Genomic DNA, 18,473 nt, shown 5'->3' with positions numbered 1-18,473 from the left:
CTTTGACGTCTTACTTCACTTAGAGCTTAGGAACTGCCATAAGCGTACCATGTATGATGAATGAAATGAATACATTTTTATGCTAATTTAAACTATTTTCTCTCATGGAGAATTATTGTTTTTTGTGTGAGCAAAACAGGCGAATCTTTCAACAAGAGACATTAGGAATTCTTATTTGCCGCAAAGAAGAAATAAAATCGTTTGTAACTTCGATATTCTAAGAATTGTTTATGCTGTAGTTATAAGCTTGCCCTTATTATAATTCAAACTGTGGTCACATTTTATGTTCAAAATTATCATATGTTTGGATGCAATTATTTAATAAGTGTTATGTTTTAAATATATTTTGAGGATTTTTGGTGATAAACGTGATACAACATACAATACGATTGGCAGTAATTTTAGGGATACCTCGGCTTTCTCCATGAATTTACATTAACATTGTGTTTGCAAAAAAAAAAAAAACACAACCAAAGATGTAAACACAGGTCTTTACTAAACGTATTGAATTATACCTCGTCCACTCGAAAATATATATTATTTAGAAATGTGAAAGTGGCTTTTAGGACTCGACACCATCCGTCCTGATAGACTAGGAAGTCAATAGAATATACAATGGTATATATGCGTAATTGAGATAATTAAACGGAGAAAACAATATTATTTTTTAAAACCATGTTAGATAGCTATAAATTTCTATTTCTTACACCAACTGACCAAAACACAAAATACTTGAAGTGGCTTCGACAAATGAACATGGGACAATTTGATTTCATAACACTGATGACTCTTAACAGCAAGGAAAGAAGGAAACGATACAAGAAAAACGATTGATAATATCAAAACGTCATATAATTTCTCACTTTGGAAAAATAAATCAAGTTCTACATGGTATTAGCAATGCTTTGGCATACTGGGTAATATAATTATTAAACTAACAAAACCATTTAAGGCAGTAGGTTATATTTTACTCGTGTAATATGTATATCACTGTGCCATTAAAGCACAACTGATAACAGCAGCTACACATTCCCTGCAAGAAATTTGTATTAAAATGTCTACTTTTGCATATATATATATATATATATATATATATATATATATATATATATATATATATATATATATATATATATATAATGAGAGACAGACAGAGAAAATCGCTAATACATGCCTTATATCTGTAGTAAGTTACCATCCTTATAACTTAGTCTTTAACCTTTGTCCTTAATTACGTCCCGCCCCACACATTAAATATGATTCGAAAGCTGACGTCAGTAAAGTACATTTCTTTACCATTATCAAATATTTAGTAGTTATTTTTATATCTTCTTCCGGATGTTGTTCTTCCTGTTGTAGGCGGATAATTCTTATAGTCCCGGCATACAAACCGTTCCTCACTTTTCTTCAGCGTGAAATATAGAAGTTGGAGTTGTGGTGCCCCACAACAGACAACGGAGAGGTAGGGATGAAATACACAGCGTACACACACACACACACACACACACACACACACATATATATACAGAGAGAATATATATATATATATATATATATATATATATATATATATATATATATATATATATATATATATATATATATATATATATATATATATATATATATCGAGAGAGAGAGCACTAATAGGTGCCGCATTCATTGATTTATTCTATTTATAGAACGTAAAACCCCAATACAGATATGAAACCATGATTCATTTATCACGTGACGTATGATTCATGTAGACAATCAGTGATTCAAGTAGACAATCAATGATTCAAGTAGACAATCATGTAACGTGGTCATCATATAAAGCAGATATCTAACAATAGTCAAGAATTGTCATCGTTGCGAATAAAGTAAATTTTCAAACATTATCAGGATTATATTTACAGCATGATATAATTTTTGCCCAGTAATATGGGCTCTTGTCCTTGTGATATGTATCTGATGGAAAATTCCCCCTTGCATGTTGTTGTTATTATTTTATTATTTTTATTATTATTATTATTGTGATCAGTTTTAACTTTCCAAGCGACCAGCAAAGGATCATTTATTTCGGTTATGTCAAATCTTTCACGATCAATAAAAGATTACTTGGCAACATTAACTGATGCTAGAAACACAAATCTTTAATGTTCAACAGTGTGTATTTTAATGTCAGAAACACGGTCGTTTCTTGTGTAGGAATGAAAGGTGAGTATAATCAGTCGATAAATATTGCAAAACACTGCAAACGGTTTGACTAAATATAAATTTAACTAAGTTAATTGTCATTCCTAGGACGGGAATACAAAACTGGGATGAGCGAGAGATCAAAAGAAAGTAGATAAATATTTTTTAAAAAAGTATTTTATAAAAATTGGGATGCCGCATCGAGTTTCGAACTTGCGACCTCTTGTTTGGTAGCCGGGTCACAGACAAATGTGGGTGCTTATTTATAAGATGCTAATCGGGGAAACATAAATTTTCTCTTTTCGGTTTCTTCTACAGATAAATCAAATACTAATCGAACAGTTAATTGCAGCTATGGGATTTACCGACAGGTCACGAAGCTTTCCGAATATTATGCGTACAAATAAAGCTGAAAACCCCATATTCATATCGATATACATACATCAACTTGGTAATAGCATTCACGAATCATTTGTGGGACAGCTTGAGGAAAGTGTCAGCAAACGTAAGAAATAGTCCAAAATATTAAAAATTCATAGATTTCCTTGCAATGAAAAATATTTTACTTGAGAAGGATGAGGTCAGTAAAGAACATTCCACAACATAGTTCAGACATGCTCGTAAAACAGAATGTGACCTACTCACATAACTGTTTACAGCAGAATCGAGAGACCGTCATTACAGTAGTTAAACGTTATTTTATTTGAACATAGAACCGTTACGATATTTGATACAGTTGTATATACAGAATTATTAAAATGCTGTTTCCTGAGAGAAATTCTACGGCATGGCAATTTGTATTTTACGTCCAAATCAGTTTTTCATCTTGCAGTCTCAAAACCATTTGCTTGGTGACACTGGATAAATCTAGTTTCATCGAATATGGGGAGGGATGACAAACTATACAATATCAATATCACGGTAAGCAATAATTCAAACAGATATGTCATCCAGTAGTTGAAACCGTTTACGTAAGTATATATTAATCACGATTTATGTCAGCGGTTGATCTAGTGATTTTACTTTTCAAAACGATGGCGTCTCAGTTCCCGTAACTGAATGTTCGATACTGCTTTTAATGTTTTCATAAGTCACGTGATTGCGAGAATATACTAGTTTCCTCTCAGCGCCTCATTGTCCTCCAGTATATTATTATTATTATTGCTGTTACTGGTATTGTTATCATTATTATAACTATTATTACAGGGAATAATCATTTCTCCGAGGACACCGTGCGCTCTCCTTGATGGCAAGATCAGAGGGTGATAAAGAGTCTATCATCAGTGTAAGTCCCACGTCCTTGCAATGCTATGTTGAAAGTGTTTTGAATTCATCTGAAATTGACACTAATATCAAGCTCATGAAAAATGAGTGGGCCAGGTACATCAGTTTTGGAACATTCCCACGAAATTCACCTGTCCACCCAAATAGATTATCGAAGTCCGGGTTTTATTATACAGGCCTGGGTGATGAAACTGTTTGTTTCTCGTGTGGGTTTAGGAAAAAGAATTGGAAAGCAGGAGAGTCCCCATCTGAGGTGCATACGAGATTGTCGCCGAATTGCAATTTTGCAAATGGAACTGGAGACAGCAATATACCTATATTAGATGGAAATATACATTGTAATGGTTCCTGCAGGGACGCGAATCAAATCTCGGACCTTACATTTCAGTCCCCTACACGCGAGAGCAGAGAAAGAAATGAAAGGCAATTCGAACCTTCGTGTACAAAGAAGAATGACGAATTAATGAATACATGCAATGCCAATAGTCAATACTCACCTACAGATGCAAAAGAGAGACCCGAGGAAGCAACGCACAACGCCAGCAGCTTCGCAGAAGGACAAAGCATGAACAGTACAACATTAGACAAAACCCATAAAGGTACAATCAGAAATCCCGAGTTCTCTACTATTACCAATGGAACACCGACTGCCAAAACTAAAGATTCTAAGCTAGAAATACCCAAACCTGAACCCGTAAAGCAAACGATCGATAATCTTGGAATATACGTTGAAACACCAAAGCATCCTCACTATTCTATCCTGACATCCCGCCTGGAATCCTTTAGAGGATGGCCTTCCCTAGCAGAACCAAAACCATCCGAGGTGGCACCTGCAGGTCTATATTATGTTGGTAAGTTTCATTTGCTGCGCTGATAAGGTATTGCTTTATGTTTTGAACATCTTGCATCTCAATTCACTCTTTCGCCTGTACCGATACAAATAGGTTCAATCAGGCCTAAACCTGTTTGATTATACATCATGTAGAGCTCAATCTGAGTGAAAGAGCTTTTCATGAATTTAGGTCAATGCAATGCTACTTTAAAGAAATGGGTACGATTGATTACTTGATAAATATTGCTAAAGAATCAATAATATTTTATGATATATCAAATGACGCAATAATGAATTACACAAATTTCAGATGTACTAATATGGAACATAATATACGTCTTCGATAATGTATTAAGTTTTCCTGACTTTAGGTATTATTATTTCAAATCTAAGAGAAACTTATCCATGCAGCTTATTTACGGTTTAATTATTTTATATTCTTCCTTCATAGGTGTAGGGGACTGTGTGCGATGTTTCTACTGCGGAGGTGGGTTGAGAAGCTGCGAGGAGGGAGACGACCCTTGGGAAGAGCATGCACGGTGGTATCCTAATTGCACTTTTTTTAAAACAGTTCAATGGAGAGGACTTTGTCTTGAGGTAGATGGCGGGAATAAATCTGAGATCTGAACAAAACCTGGATGAATCACATTACTTGTGGGGAACTTGTGAAATGAAATCTGGAGATGGAGCATGCAATAAGGAAATTAAATCTGCAGTCGGAGAGGCTGCCAGTTCAAATTCCATGGATTTTCCAGCAGTACAAAGTATACTCTCCATGGGTTACAGACTCGAGATGGTCAAACAAGCCATGGACAGACTTGAGTCTAGAGAAGGTAACTACACTAATCACCTACATTATTAAAAGTCAGTCTATGAAAAAGCATCACAACTGCAGGACCTTTTTTATTGCATGGTAATAGACAGTAATGTATCACGTAACACATTTACCAACATCATTGATGAAATAAACCATGGTGTTATTAAGAACGAAATGTTTCGACTGAAATTCCATTGATTTAAAATAATAGTAAAGCAATTTTTGAATATGTACGATCCTGCAAGCCATTCAAAATAATAGACTGCATGACAGTTCACGATATTATTTATTATAAGTTGATCTGTAAAAATCGTTTGGAATAAAAATTTTATATTTTTCTCTCAATAACATTGAAATACGGTGTTATTTTCTTTAATTTAAGGACATTACAAGATTTTAGTGACTGATTTGCTGGAGGTAATATTTGAAATAGAAGAAGCACAACCATCAAAGTAGGCGAATGAATTAAAATGTACCAATGATATGGTTCAAAGACTTGACAATATAAATGGAACAGGGTACACGGAAAATGCAAGCAACAAACAGAAGAACGATGCTTACTCGCCACACGTAAATAGCCATTTTGAAGTTAAAGAAGAAAAAACTTACTCTAAATCCAACATTTCTTCTAAGGAATTGGAAACTCTTCTGGAGCAAAACCAGGAACTCAGAGACAAGATGAAGTGCAAAATTTGCATGGACAGAGAGGCATGTATTGTGTTCCTACCGTGCTGTCACATGATGACCTGCCCTCACTGTACCCCCTTTCTTAGAAAATGTCCTATGTGTAGACATTTGATAAAGGGCACAGTAAGGGCGTATGTTTCGTAAATAGCGAAATTCATAGCCACTATATTTAGACCTTTTTAGTCAGGGAAGCACAATATATTCTTACGGGAGGACGGATTCGATTTGGCTGGGATTTGTGGACTGCTAACAATACGTAAAGTCTTTTGCTATCAGAGTATATGTTGAAGTCAAAGATGTATAAATTATCAAGATTTCTTAGCTGGGAGAAATTCTTTTTTTATATATAAAAATAGAATGATTATATATTTACTCTTTCTCGTTGCTATAATTCATTGATGATTTATGGTGCCTTTTGTTTTTTGTAACTTTATTTATCCTGTTGTTCTCTCCATGTTTTAATGTCCAATTATTTGATGTAAACGCATTAGTTTGTAACAATTATACATGATGCAATATGGAAATATGAATCATACACTGACATACGGGTATCACGTTCAAGAAGTGAATTGCAATGCAGTTTTTAATATTTAGTTTGAATTTTGTGTGCAATATATACATTTTAACGTTTAGAATGGCCACGTTGCTGTTTCTTTACATAGTTTTTATAAAGTTCTTAAGAACTTCAATTTTACTTTGATAATTGTCATTTCTTATAGGTAATATTTCTGTTCTTATGTTAAATGTTTATAAATGTTGTATGGTTTTGCCAGTTATTCCTGTGATTTAATTCATTAAAAGTCTATACAAGTTTCACACATAGTTTCAGATCTGTCTATGCTTTATTGTTATTATTATTATTATTATTATTATCTTCCATTGCTTATGGATAAGTGGAAATCTGACAGACATGCAGATTTGTCTTTCAGAAGAATAATGAAAGAAATATATTATATTCATGAGTTGAAGCCTACAAATACAATATATGGAAGCTTTTGACTTTGACGTTTTACTTCACTTAGAGCTTAGGAACTGCCATAAGCGTACCATGTCTGATGAATGAAATGAATACATTTTTATACTAATTTAGACTATTTTCTCTCATGGAGAATTATTGTTTTTTGTGTGAGCAAAACAGGCAAATCTTTCAACAAGAGACATTAGGAATTCTTATTTGCCGCAAAGAAGAAATAAAATCGTTTGTAACTTCGATATTCTAAGAATTGTTTATGCTGTAGTTATAAGCTTGCCCTTATTATAATTCAAACTGTGGTCACATTTTATGTTCAAAATTATCATATGTTTGGATGCAATTATTTAATAAGTGTTATGTTTTAAATATATTTTGAGGATTTTTGGTGATAAACGTGATACAACATACAATACGATTGGCAGTAATTTTAGGGATACCTCGGCTTTCTCCATGAATTTACATTAACATTGTGTTTGCAAAAAAAAAAAACACAACCAAAGATGTAAACACAAGCCTTTACTAAACGTATTGAATTATACCTTGTCCACTCGAATATATATATTATTTAGAAATGTGAAAGTGGCTTTTAGGACTCGACACCATCCGTCCTGATAGACTAAGAAGTCAATAGAATATACAATGGTATATATGCGTAATTGAGATAATTAAACGGAGGAAACAATATTATTTTTTAAAACCATGTTAGATAGCTATAAATTTCTATTTCTTACACCAACTGACCAAAACACAAAATACTTGAAGTGGCTTCGACAAATGAGCATGGGACAATTTGATTTCATAACACTGATGACTCTTAACAGCAAGGAAAGAAGGAAACGATACAAGAAAAACGATTGATAATATCAAAACGTCATATAATTTCTCACTTTGGAAAAATAAATCAAGTTCTACAGGATATTAGCAATGCTTTGGCATACTGGGTAATATAATTATTAAACTAACAAAACCAATTAACGCAGTAGGTTATATTTTACTCGTGTAATATGTATATCACTGTGTTCATTAAAACACAACTGATAACAGCAGCTACACATTCCCTGCAAGAAATTTGTATTAAAATGTCTACTTTTGCATATATATATATATATATATATATATATATATATATATATATATATATATATATATATATATATATAATGAGAGACAGACAGAGAAAATCGCTAATACGTGCCTTATATCTGTAGTAAGTTACCATCCTTATAACTTAGTCTTTAACCTTTGTCCTTAATTACGTACCGCCCCACACATTAAATATGATTCGAAAGCTGACGTCAGTAAAGTACATTTCTTTACCATTATCAAATATTTAGTATTTATTTTTATATCTTCTTCCGGATGCTGTTCTTCCTGTTGTAGGCGGATAGTTCTATATAGTCCCGGCATACAAACCGTTCCTCACTTTTCTTCAGCGTGAAATATAGAAGTTGGAGTTGTGGTGCCCCACAACAGACAACGGAGAGGTAGGGATGAAATACACAGCGTACACACACACACACACACACACACACATATACAGAGAGAATATATATATATATAATATATATATATATATATATATATATATATATATATATATATATATATATATATATATATATATATATATATCGAGAGAGAGAGAGCACTAATAGGTGCCGCATTCATTGATTTATTATATTTATAGAACGTAAAACCCCAATACAGATATGAAACCATGATTCATTTGTCACGTGACGTATGATTCATGTAGACAATCAGTGATTCAAGTAGACAATCAATGATTCAAGTAGACAATCATGTAACGTGGTCATCATATAAAGCAGATATCTAACAATAGTCAAGAATTGTCATCGTTGCGAATAAAGTAAATTTTCAAACATTATCAGGATTATATTTACAGCATGATATAAATTACGCACAGTAATATGGGCTCTTGTCCTTGTGATATGTATCTGATGGAAAATTCCCCCTTGCATGTTGTTGTTATTATTTTATTATTATTATTATTATTATTATTATTGTCATCAGTTTTAACTTCCCAAGCGACCAGCAAAGGATCATTTATTTCGGTTATGTCAAATCTTTCACGATCAATCAAAGATTACTTGGCAACATTAACTGATGCTAGAAACACAAATCTTTAATGTTCAACAGTGTGTATTTTAATGTCAGAAACACGGTCGTTTCTTATGTAGGAATGAAAGGTGAGTATAATCAGTCGATAAATATGGCAAAACACTGCAAACGGTTTGACTAAATATAAATTTAACTAAGTTAATTGTCATTCCTAGGACGGGAATACAAAACTGGGATGAGCGAGAGATCAAAAGAAAGTAGATAAATATTTTAAAAAAAGTATTTTATAAAAATTGGGATGCCGCATCGAGTTTCGAACTTGCGACCTCTTGTTTGGTAGCCGGGTCACAGACAAATGTGGGTGCTTATTTATAAGATGCTAATCGGGGAAACATAAATTTTCTCTTTTCGGTTTCTTCTACAGATAAATCAAATACTAATCGAACAGTTAATTGCAGCTATGGGATTTACCGACAGGTCACGAAGCTTTCCGAATATTATGCGTACAAATAAAGCTGAAAACCCCATATTCATATCGATATACTTACATCAACTTGGTAATAGCATTCACGAATCATTTGTGGGACAGCTTGAGGAAAGTGTCAGCAAACGTAAGAAATAGTCCAAGATATTAACAATTTATAGATTTCCTTGGAATGAAAAATATTTTACTTGAGAAGGATGAGGTCAGTAAAGAACATTCCACAACATAGTTCAGACATGCTCGTAAAACAGAATGTGACCTACTCACATAACTATTTACAGCAGAATCGAGAGACCGCCATTACAGTAGTTAAACGTTATGGTATTTGAAGATAGAACCGTTACGATATTTGATACAGTTGTATATACAGAATTATTAAAATGCTGTTTCCTGAGAGAAATTCTACGGCATGGCAATTTGTATTTTACGTCCAAATCAGTTTTTCATCTTGCAGTCTCAAAACCATTTGCTTGGTGACACTGGATAAATCTAGTTTCATCGAATATGGGGAGGGATGACAAACTATACAATATCAATATCACGGTAAGCAATAATTCAAACAGATATGCCATCCAGTAGTTGAAACCGTTTACGCAAGTATATATTAATCACGATTTATGTCAGAGGCTGATCTAGTGATTTTACTTTTCAAAACGATGGCGTCTCAGTTCCTGTAACTGGATGTTCGATACTGCTTTTAATGTTTTCATAAGTCACGTGATTGCGAGAATATACTAGTTTCCTCTCAGCGCCTCATTGTCCTCCAGTATATTATTATTATTATTGCTGTTACTGGTATTGTTATCATTATTATTATTATTATTACAGGGAATAATCATTTCCCCGAGGACACCGTGCGCTCTCCTTGATGGCAAGATCAGAGGGTGATAAAGAGTCTATCATCAGTGTAGGTCCCACGTCCTTGCAATGCTATGTTGAAAGTGTTTTGAATTCATCTGAAATTGACACTAATATCAAGCTCATGAAAAATGAGTGGGCCAGGTACATCAGTTTTGGAACATTCCCACGAAATTCACCTGTCCACCCAAATAGATTATCGAAGTCCGGGTTTTATTATACAGGCCTGGGTGATGAAACTGTTTGTTTCTCGTGTGGGTTTAGGAAAAAGAATTGGAAAGCAGGAGAGTCCCCATCTGAGGTGCATACGAGATTGTCGCCGAATTGCAATTTTGCAAATGGAACTGGAGACAGCAATATACCTATATTAGATGGAAATATACATTGTAATGGTTCCTGCAGGGACACGAATCAAATCTCGGACCTTACATTTCAGTCCCCTACACGCGAGAGCAGAGAAAGAAATGAAAGGCAATTCGAACTTTCGTGTACAAAGAAGAATGACGAATTAATGAATACATGCAATGCCAATAGTCAATACTCACCTACAGATGCAAAAGAGAGACCCGAGGAAGCAACGCACAACGCCAGCAGCTTCGCAGAAGGACAAAGCATGAGCAGTACAACATTAGAAAAAACCCATAATGGTACAATCAGAAATCCCGAGTTCTCTACTATTACCAATGGAACACCGACTGCCAAAACTAAATATTCTAAGCTAGAAATACCCAAACCTGAACCCGTAAAGCAAACGATCGATAATCTTGGAATATACGTTGAAACACCAAAGCATCCTCACTATTCTATCCTGATATCCCGCCTGGAATCCTTTAGAGGATGGCCTTCCCCAGCAGAACCAAAACCATCCGAGCTGGCAGCTGCAGGTCTATACTATGTTGGTAAGTTTCATTTGCTGCGCTGATAAGGTATTGCTTTATGTTTTGAACATCTTGCATCTCAATTCACTCTTTCGCCTGTACCGATGCAAATAGGTTCAATCAGGCCTAAACCTGTTTGATTATACATCATGTTGAGCTCAATCTGAGTGAAAGAGATTTTCATGAATTTAGGTCAATGCAATGCTACTTTAAAGAAATGGGTACGATTGATTACTTGATAAATATTGCTAAAAAATCAATAATATTTTATGATATATCAAATGACGCAATAATGAATTACACAACTTTCAGATGTACTAATATGGAACATAATATACCTCTTAGATAATGTATAAAGTTTTCCTGACTTTGGGTATTATTATTTTAAATCTAAGAGAAACTTACCCATGCAGTTTATTTACGGTTTAATTATTTTATATTCTTCCTTCATAGGTGTAGGGGACTGTGTGCGATGTTTCTACTGCGGAGGTGGGTTGAGAAGCTGGGAGGAGGGAGACGACCCTTGGGAAGAGCATGCACGGTGGTATCCAAACTGCGCATTTTTAAAACAGTTCAAGGGAGAGGACTTTGTCTTGAGGCAGTTGGATGGAATAAACCTGAGATCTGAAGACACCTTGGATATTGAATCACATGACTTGTGGGGAACTTGTGAAATGAAATCTGGGGATGAAGCGTACAATATGGAAATTACATCTATAATCGGAGAGGCTGCCAGTTCAAATTCCATGGATTCCCCAATAGTACAAAGCGTACTTTCCATGGGTTACAGCCTCGAGATGGTCAGACAAGCTATGGAGAGACTTGAGTCTAAAGAAGGTAACTGCACTGATCATCTACATTATTAAAAGACAGTCTATGAAGAAGCATTACAACTGCAGGACCTTTCGTTTGTGCATGATAATATACAGTAATGTATCACGTGATGTGATGTGTGATGTGATTTGGATTTGTAACGTAGCTTTAATAATTGTTCAGTCATATCGCTACGATGTCTGCAATGTGGCAATTTATAGCGATGTCTAGCACTGGGGCATCATGCCGCAGACATGTAGCATGATGTCCCACCCAGTCACATTATCCTGACACCGGGCCAACCAGATATAACACAAACCTCTTAATGCTGAGCGCCAAGCGAGGCAGCTGTTCGTACCATTTTTGTAAGTCTTTGGTATGACTCGGCCGGGGATCGAACCCACGACCTCCCGCATCCGAGGCGGACGCTCTAACCATTAGGCCACCGGAGCGGTTAATGTATCACGTAATATATTAACCAATATTATGGATGAAATAAACAGTGGTATAATTAAGAACGAAATGTTTTCTCTGCAATTCCATTGATTTGAAATGAGGGTGATGACTTTTTTAAATACGTATGATCTTGCAAATTTCCAAATAAGTATGATCTTGCAAGCCATCCAAAATAGTAGACTGCACGACAAATCACGAAATTATTTGATTTATGCTATTCTGTAAAAATCGTTTTCAATAAAAATTCTATACTTTTCTTTCAATAACTTTCAAATAAAATGTTATTTTCTTTAATTTAAGGGCGTTCCAAGATTTTAGTGACTGATTTACTGGAGGAAATATTTGAAACAGAAGAAGCACAAACATCAAAGCAGGCGAATGAATTAAAATCTACCAATGATATGGTTCAAAGACTCGACAATATAAACGGAACAGGCTACAAGGAAAATGTAAGCAACAAACAGAAGAACTATCATTACTCGCCACAAGATAAAAGCCATTCTGAAGTTAAAGAAGAAAACGATTCCTCAAAATCCAACATGTCTTCTAAAGAACTGGAGTCTCTGCTGGAACAAAATCAGGAACTCAAAGACCAGATGACGTGCAAAATATGCATGGACAGAGAGGCATGTATTGTATTCCTACCGTGTTGTCACATGATGACCTGCCCTCAATGTGCTCCTGCCCTCAGAAAATGTCCTATGTGTAGACAGTTGATAAAGGGCACTATAAGGGCGTATGTTTCGTAAATAGCAAACTTCTTAGCAAGTATATTTTCTTACGGGAGGACGGATCGATTAATGGACTAACAATATGCAAAGGCTTTTGCTGACAAAGTACATGGTGAAGCCAAGAATTATGAATTATCAGAGGTTTCTGGGCCGGGAGAAATTCCCTTTTACTCGCAAAAACGGAGAACGATTAAATATTTACTCTTTCTCGTTCCTTTAATTCATTGATGATTTTAGGTGCCTTTTGTTTTTGTTATTACATTTATCTTGTTGTTCTTTCCACGTTTAGATGTCCAATTGATTGATGTGAACGCATGAGATTGTAATAATTATACATGATGCAATGTAGAATTATGAATCATGCACTGACATACGGGTATCACGTGTAAAGAAGTGTCTTGCATTGCAGCTTTTAATATTTAGTTTACATTTTATGTGCAATATGTGCATTTTAACTCTTACAATGGACAAGTCGCTGTTTCTTTACATAGTTTTCATGAGGTTTTGAAAAATCTTCAATTTTACTGTGATAACTGTCATTACTTATAGGTATTATTTCCGTCCTTATATTAAATGTTTATAAACTTTGTATGGTTTTGCGAATTATTCCAGTGATTTATTTCAGTAAAAGTCTATAAAAGTTTCACATATAGTTTTAGATTTAGTTATGCTTTGTTATTATTATTATTATTATTATTATTATCTTAAATTTCCGTTGGATAAGTGGAAATCTGACAAAGAAGCAGTTTTGTATTCGAGTAGAATAATGAATGAAATATATTGTATTCTAGGGTTGAAGCCTATTACTACAATATATTGAACCTTTGACTTTGACGTCCTGCTTCACTTGGAGCTTAGGAACTGACCCAGGAGTGCAAGGTATAGATGAATGATATGAATCATTTTTTATACAAATTTAGACTATTTTTTTCTCTCAGGGAATGATTGTTTTATTGTTTGCGCAAAAAAGGGAAATTTGTGAACAAGAGACATTTGGAATTCTTATTTCCCGCAATGAAGAAATAAAATCATTTGATTTTAATGTATTTTCACATTTTTATAAAGTTCTGCAACCCATAAGCTATTTTAAATTCTACGAATTGTTTGTGATGTAGTTATAAGCTTGTTACTTATTCTAGTTCAAACTGTGTTTACATCTTATTTCAAAAAATTATCATATAGTTTGATATAATTATTTAATAAGAGTTGTCTTTTTAAACATATATTGCGCATTTTGTGATAAACTCGTTACAACATACAATGGTATTTCTCTCTGTCAAAATGGCAGTACTTTTAGGGATACCTCGGCTTTCTTCCGAATTCTCATTACCAATGTGTTGCGATAAAACACAACCAAAGATATAATCATCAGCCTTTACTGAACTTATTGAATTATACCTCACCCACTCGAAAATACATATTATTTAAAAATGTGAAAGTGGCTTTTCGAACTCGACACCATCCGTCCTGATAGACTAGGAGGTCACTAAAATATACAATGATACATATGCGTAATCGAGTTAATTAAACCTAGGAAACATTATTATTCTTAAAACCATTTTAGAGAGCTATCAATTTCAATTTCTTACACCAACTGATCAAAACACAACATTCTTGAAATACATTCGACGGATTAACATGGGACATTTGTTTTCGTAACAATGATTGATCTTTCAGCAACGATGCAAGAAAAGCAATTGACAATAACAAAACGTGGTATACTGTCTCACTTTGAAAAACATAGCTCAAGTTCAACAGGATATTAGCAATGTTTTGGGGCATTATTTAATAAAATTCTCAAACTAACAAAACCATTTAATGCATTAGGTTATATTTTAGTCGTGCAATATGTATATCACTTTGTTCATTAAAGCATAGCTAATAGCAGTCGCTACACATTCCCTTTAAGAAATTTTATTAAAATGTCTACCTTTGCTGTGCATCTTGTCACGAAGCGTTGAAATAAACACAACAGCTCTCTGTACCTTATTCTTTACACTTTGCTTTTCTACTTCAAGATTCCCGATAGTACTCTGTAACTACAATCCAGATAGTCGGGAAATATCAATATCCATGAACAGTAAGTAATCAAGGTAATATTCTTTACTTCTGCAGTTTTCATATCAACCTGTTTTAAGATAATCGTTGACAGATTGGTCATAAAGATTTATCAAGGTTAATATTCTTCCTACGGTCATATTATGCCATACGTTAGTACATAGTGTAACGATAATTAAAGGTAATCGTCAGCAATGTAGTAAAATGTACGCACGATTATGTTTTTATAGCGGATCACTAAGTGCATAACACATATGCGTCTTTTAAAGGTTGAAAGTCAAATTTTTACTTGTCGCAAAGAAAGAAGGATATAAGTTAATTCACTGCAGCATTAATTCGTGTTATTTTTATTTAAAGTTTGCAATAATATTTTGTGAAATGTGTAAAAGAAATATGTTGTTATATATTCCATTAAATTTCTATGCAGTAATTGCAGCTCCGTACGAAATAAGCACAAGTTGTGTTCGCATTTGTTTTTAAAACGTTAAGGATATAAATATCAGCTTTTCGTGAATGTACAATTAGTTCATCCACTCGAGAAAATATTTTGTCTAGAAAGGTAAAGCAGGCTTTGGGGATGGACATCATCTTGACAGCAAGACTTAGAGGTTAGTAACGCGTGTTCGACGTAACTTAATAGACAAACCGATAATTTTTTCAAAAGTATTTTACAAACCTTTAAAAGTTTCTTCTTCAAATAAAACAAACACGACTACACTTGAAATTTCATCGGCCGATTAACAATTTACATTGTCTCACAAGGTTCGTAGATTTTGCTGGAGACATTAAGACAGAAACACACCTACACACACGCACACACACACACACACACACACACGCTGCCAATTATCAGTCAATTCACTTGGAAGAACATGCAGCTCAAGTTTGACAGTTTACTATTATTGTTTTGGTGGAAATGATCAATGAAGTTTCCGGTTTTATAGTTAGCTATGAAAAGCTATATATAATATTTTTTCATAGGTAAAGGAAAACAACTGCAAGCATTTTAATATTTGTATTACATTGTTTAATCTTTTCCACAGAAAGCTGGATTTTCTCAAATGATGTTAATGTGTAAGTCTTTGTATTCAATGATTTCTTTATGAAAATAAAAACAGTGTCTCTCTCTCTCTCTCTGACACAGGTCTATGTTACGCTTGAGGTGACGTTTTTCAAACATGAACAGAATCACTGCATTTTTCGAGAGACAAAAATAAACTAATAGAGTACATTCCGTGAATTGCTATATAACATGTGGTCTTATAACCAAATTGTCAAACAGAACGACCCTGCGTAAACCTATAAACCTAACAGCCCAGAGTTAGACATTACATTCTAAAATTATAAACTTAAAAATCTCTCATATTTGATGAGCGCTTTATATGTTTTTTGCCTCTTCATACCTCCCACTCTCCCCTTTCACAAAAACACACGCATTAAAATTTGAACCGTATTTGTGTCTGTTTAGTTTTAAGATACCACTCCTTGAAATTCGCTTTTTCTTCATGAAGTTATGATAATAATAATAATAATAATAATAATAATAATAATAATAATAATAACAATTGTTATGATCTAATGAGTAATGTTTATGGATATTACATAACCTTAGTGGTTATCTAATGTTACCGATTTAAAAATAAGAGACAGGAACAAACTCAAAGCTTTCCAGTCAGTACCAAAAATGTATAGCTTCATTCTCAAATTGGTTTGTTTCTATGCACTGGAAATATAATCTAAAAAAGACAGAAACTAGTACATATTTTGACTGATGCATGGAATCTAAAACAAAACACTTGCTTAAAATATAGTTTTAATTGCCTAGAATGAACTGTAATAATGTAATGTTGAACAACAGTACCCAAGTAAAAACTGTTTTTTTATTGTGCTGGGACGTAACTTAGCTGTCAGTCCGTTTACCCCCCAACCCCCAAACAAATATGCAAACAAAAAAATCAAAACAATCTTGCTCTTGAGATGTTACGAATTGGATGAATGAAACTTTTACCTTATTTAACACTGAACTATTTCCATGTCACGCATCTTTCATATATCATGAAACTGAATACTACTATTACTAATACTACTAACACTACTACGACTAATAATAACAATAATTTTTACTTCTTGCAAGATAGACCACTGGCCGAAATTATATATATATATATATATATATATATATATATATATATATATATATATATATATATATATATATATATATATGACAAAATATGGCACAACCATAAAATATAACTTTTATATTATTTAAACACAGAATCTCTAATTTTTATAGAATTTGCAAGATAAAGATCAAAATTATAAAATATTAACGTTATCATTCATTCTCTGCATGAAGTTATATAGAGGATCACAAACAGGTAATGATTTAAGATTGAATTTATGAAACGAGTTGAATAATGTCCCGCTTTTGGGAGCCTTGATAAGCAAAAGCTGTGCATTATTCAACGAGTTTCGCAAATGTAATATTAACTGATTATCAATTTGAGATTATGTTCATCACAGCTTTTTAATGGAGTTAGTTTATAGATTGTGTTTAGAGAAAGAATAAGGAATAATTTCATTCATTCTGACCCAGCCGTTGCGCTTTTCTTTTGTTCTGCGCAAAAAATGGTCCCAGAAAAAGTTAAACAACCATTAACATTTAAAAATAGATTTCTTTTACAAATTGTAAATCAAATATCAAGTGTCATTCCGAATTAATAGAACATTTGGCACACACAAAATCATTTTTCAACACAGAATGTTATGTAAGTGTGATGTCCCATTGTTTGATACCGGTTCATTTTGACGATCCGTGTTTACACTAAAGAGTGTCAATTTCACTACTAAACATTCCATTGTTGGGATATTCATGTGAAAAGATGCTTACTGGATACAGACATTCCATATTTACTGTAACGTATTTGTGACTGGATAATTGCATTAATTTGATTTGGAACACACACACACACACACACACACACACACACACACTGCCAAATTATCAGTCATTTCACTTGGAAGAACATTCAGCTCAAGTTTGACAGTTTACTATTATTGTTTTGGTGGAAATGATCAATGAAGTTTCCGGTTTTATAGTTAGCTATGTAAAACTATATATAATATTTTTTCATAGGTAAAGGAAAACAACTGCAAGCATTTTAATATTTGTATGCAAATGTCTGCACTTACCGTGTCATGTAGCCTGAACTGTCGACATTATCACAGGAAATCTCTTGACTATCATTTTTTGACTTGCAGTTCCACTAGTTCCAGATTCCTGATAATATTCTGTAACTGCTCTGCTAATGATCAGGAGGACGTACTCTGATATACCTTTCT

At 33.6% G+C, this 18,473-nt stretch overlaps 2 protein-coding genes across 2 annotated transcripts in view; both read left to right on the top strand.

Moving 5' to 3' along the window:
* The first annotated feature begins 1,410 nt into the window (after positions 1 to 1,410).
* Positions 1,411 to 6,972, top strand: LOC149773677 (baculoviral IAP repeat-containing protein 7-B-like). The gene is made up of 4 exons (XM_089946250.1): positions 1,411 to 1,462; positions 3,385 to 4,313; positions 4,746 to 4,918; positions 5,568 to 6,972. Exons 2-4 carry the CDS (start codon positions 3,425 to 3,427, stop codon positions 5,940 to 5,942), a joined length of 1,437 nt encoding a protein of 478 aa, XP_089802376.1. The 5' UTR covers positions 1,411 to 1,462; positions 3,385 to 3,424; the 3' UTR covers positions 5,943 to 6,972.
* A 989-nt stretch (positions 6,973 to 7,961) lies between these two features.
* LOC149773676 (uncharacterized) overlaps positions 7,962 to 18,473 on the top strand; it is a 30,677-nt gene continuing 20,165 nt past the window's right edge. The window contains exons 1-4 of the mRNA XM_089946249.1: positions 7,962 to 8,255; positions 10,163 to 11,091; positions 11,524 to 11,907; positions 12,640 to 13,086. Of these exons, the coding sequence (XP_089802375.1) occupies positions 10,203 to 11,091; positions 11,524 to 11,907; positions 12,640 to 13,086 (1,720 nt within the window). The 5' untranslated portion in view covers positions 7,962 to 8,255; positions 10,163 to 10,202. The remainder of the gene's footprint in view (positions 8,256 to 10,162; positions 11,092 to 11,523; positions 11,908 to 12,639; positions 13,087 to 18,473) is intronic.

Source organism: Sinohyriopsis cumingii, unplaced genomic scaffold (genome assembly GCF_028554795.1).
Source record: "Sinohyriopsis cumingii isolate HCF-2022 unplaced genomic scaffold, ASM2855479v2 utg000622l, whole genome shotgun sequence".
Lineage (NCBI taxonomy): Eukaryota > Metazoa > Mollusca > Bivalvia > Unionida > Unionidae > Sinohyriopsis > Sinohyriopsis cumingii.
Note: the sequence above shows the minus strand (reverse complement) of the source record. Positions and strands in the feature narration are given on the sequence as shown.

Bases quoted from the DNA above. Each gene is read 5' to 3' on its own strand.
- LOC149773677 (XM_089946250.1), top strand. From the start codon at position 3,425: ATGGCAAGATCAGAGGGTGATAAAGAGTCTATCATCAGTGTAAGTCCC. The intron at 4,314-4,745 runs GTAAGTTTCATT...CTTCCTTCATAG, and splicing joins TGCAGGTCTATATTATGTTG to GTGTAGGGGACTGTGTGCGA. The intron at 4,919-5,567 runs TGAACAAAACCT...CCATCAAAGTAG, and splicing joins GCGGGAATAAATCTGAGATC to GCGAATGAATTAAAATGTAC.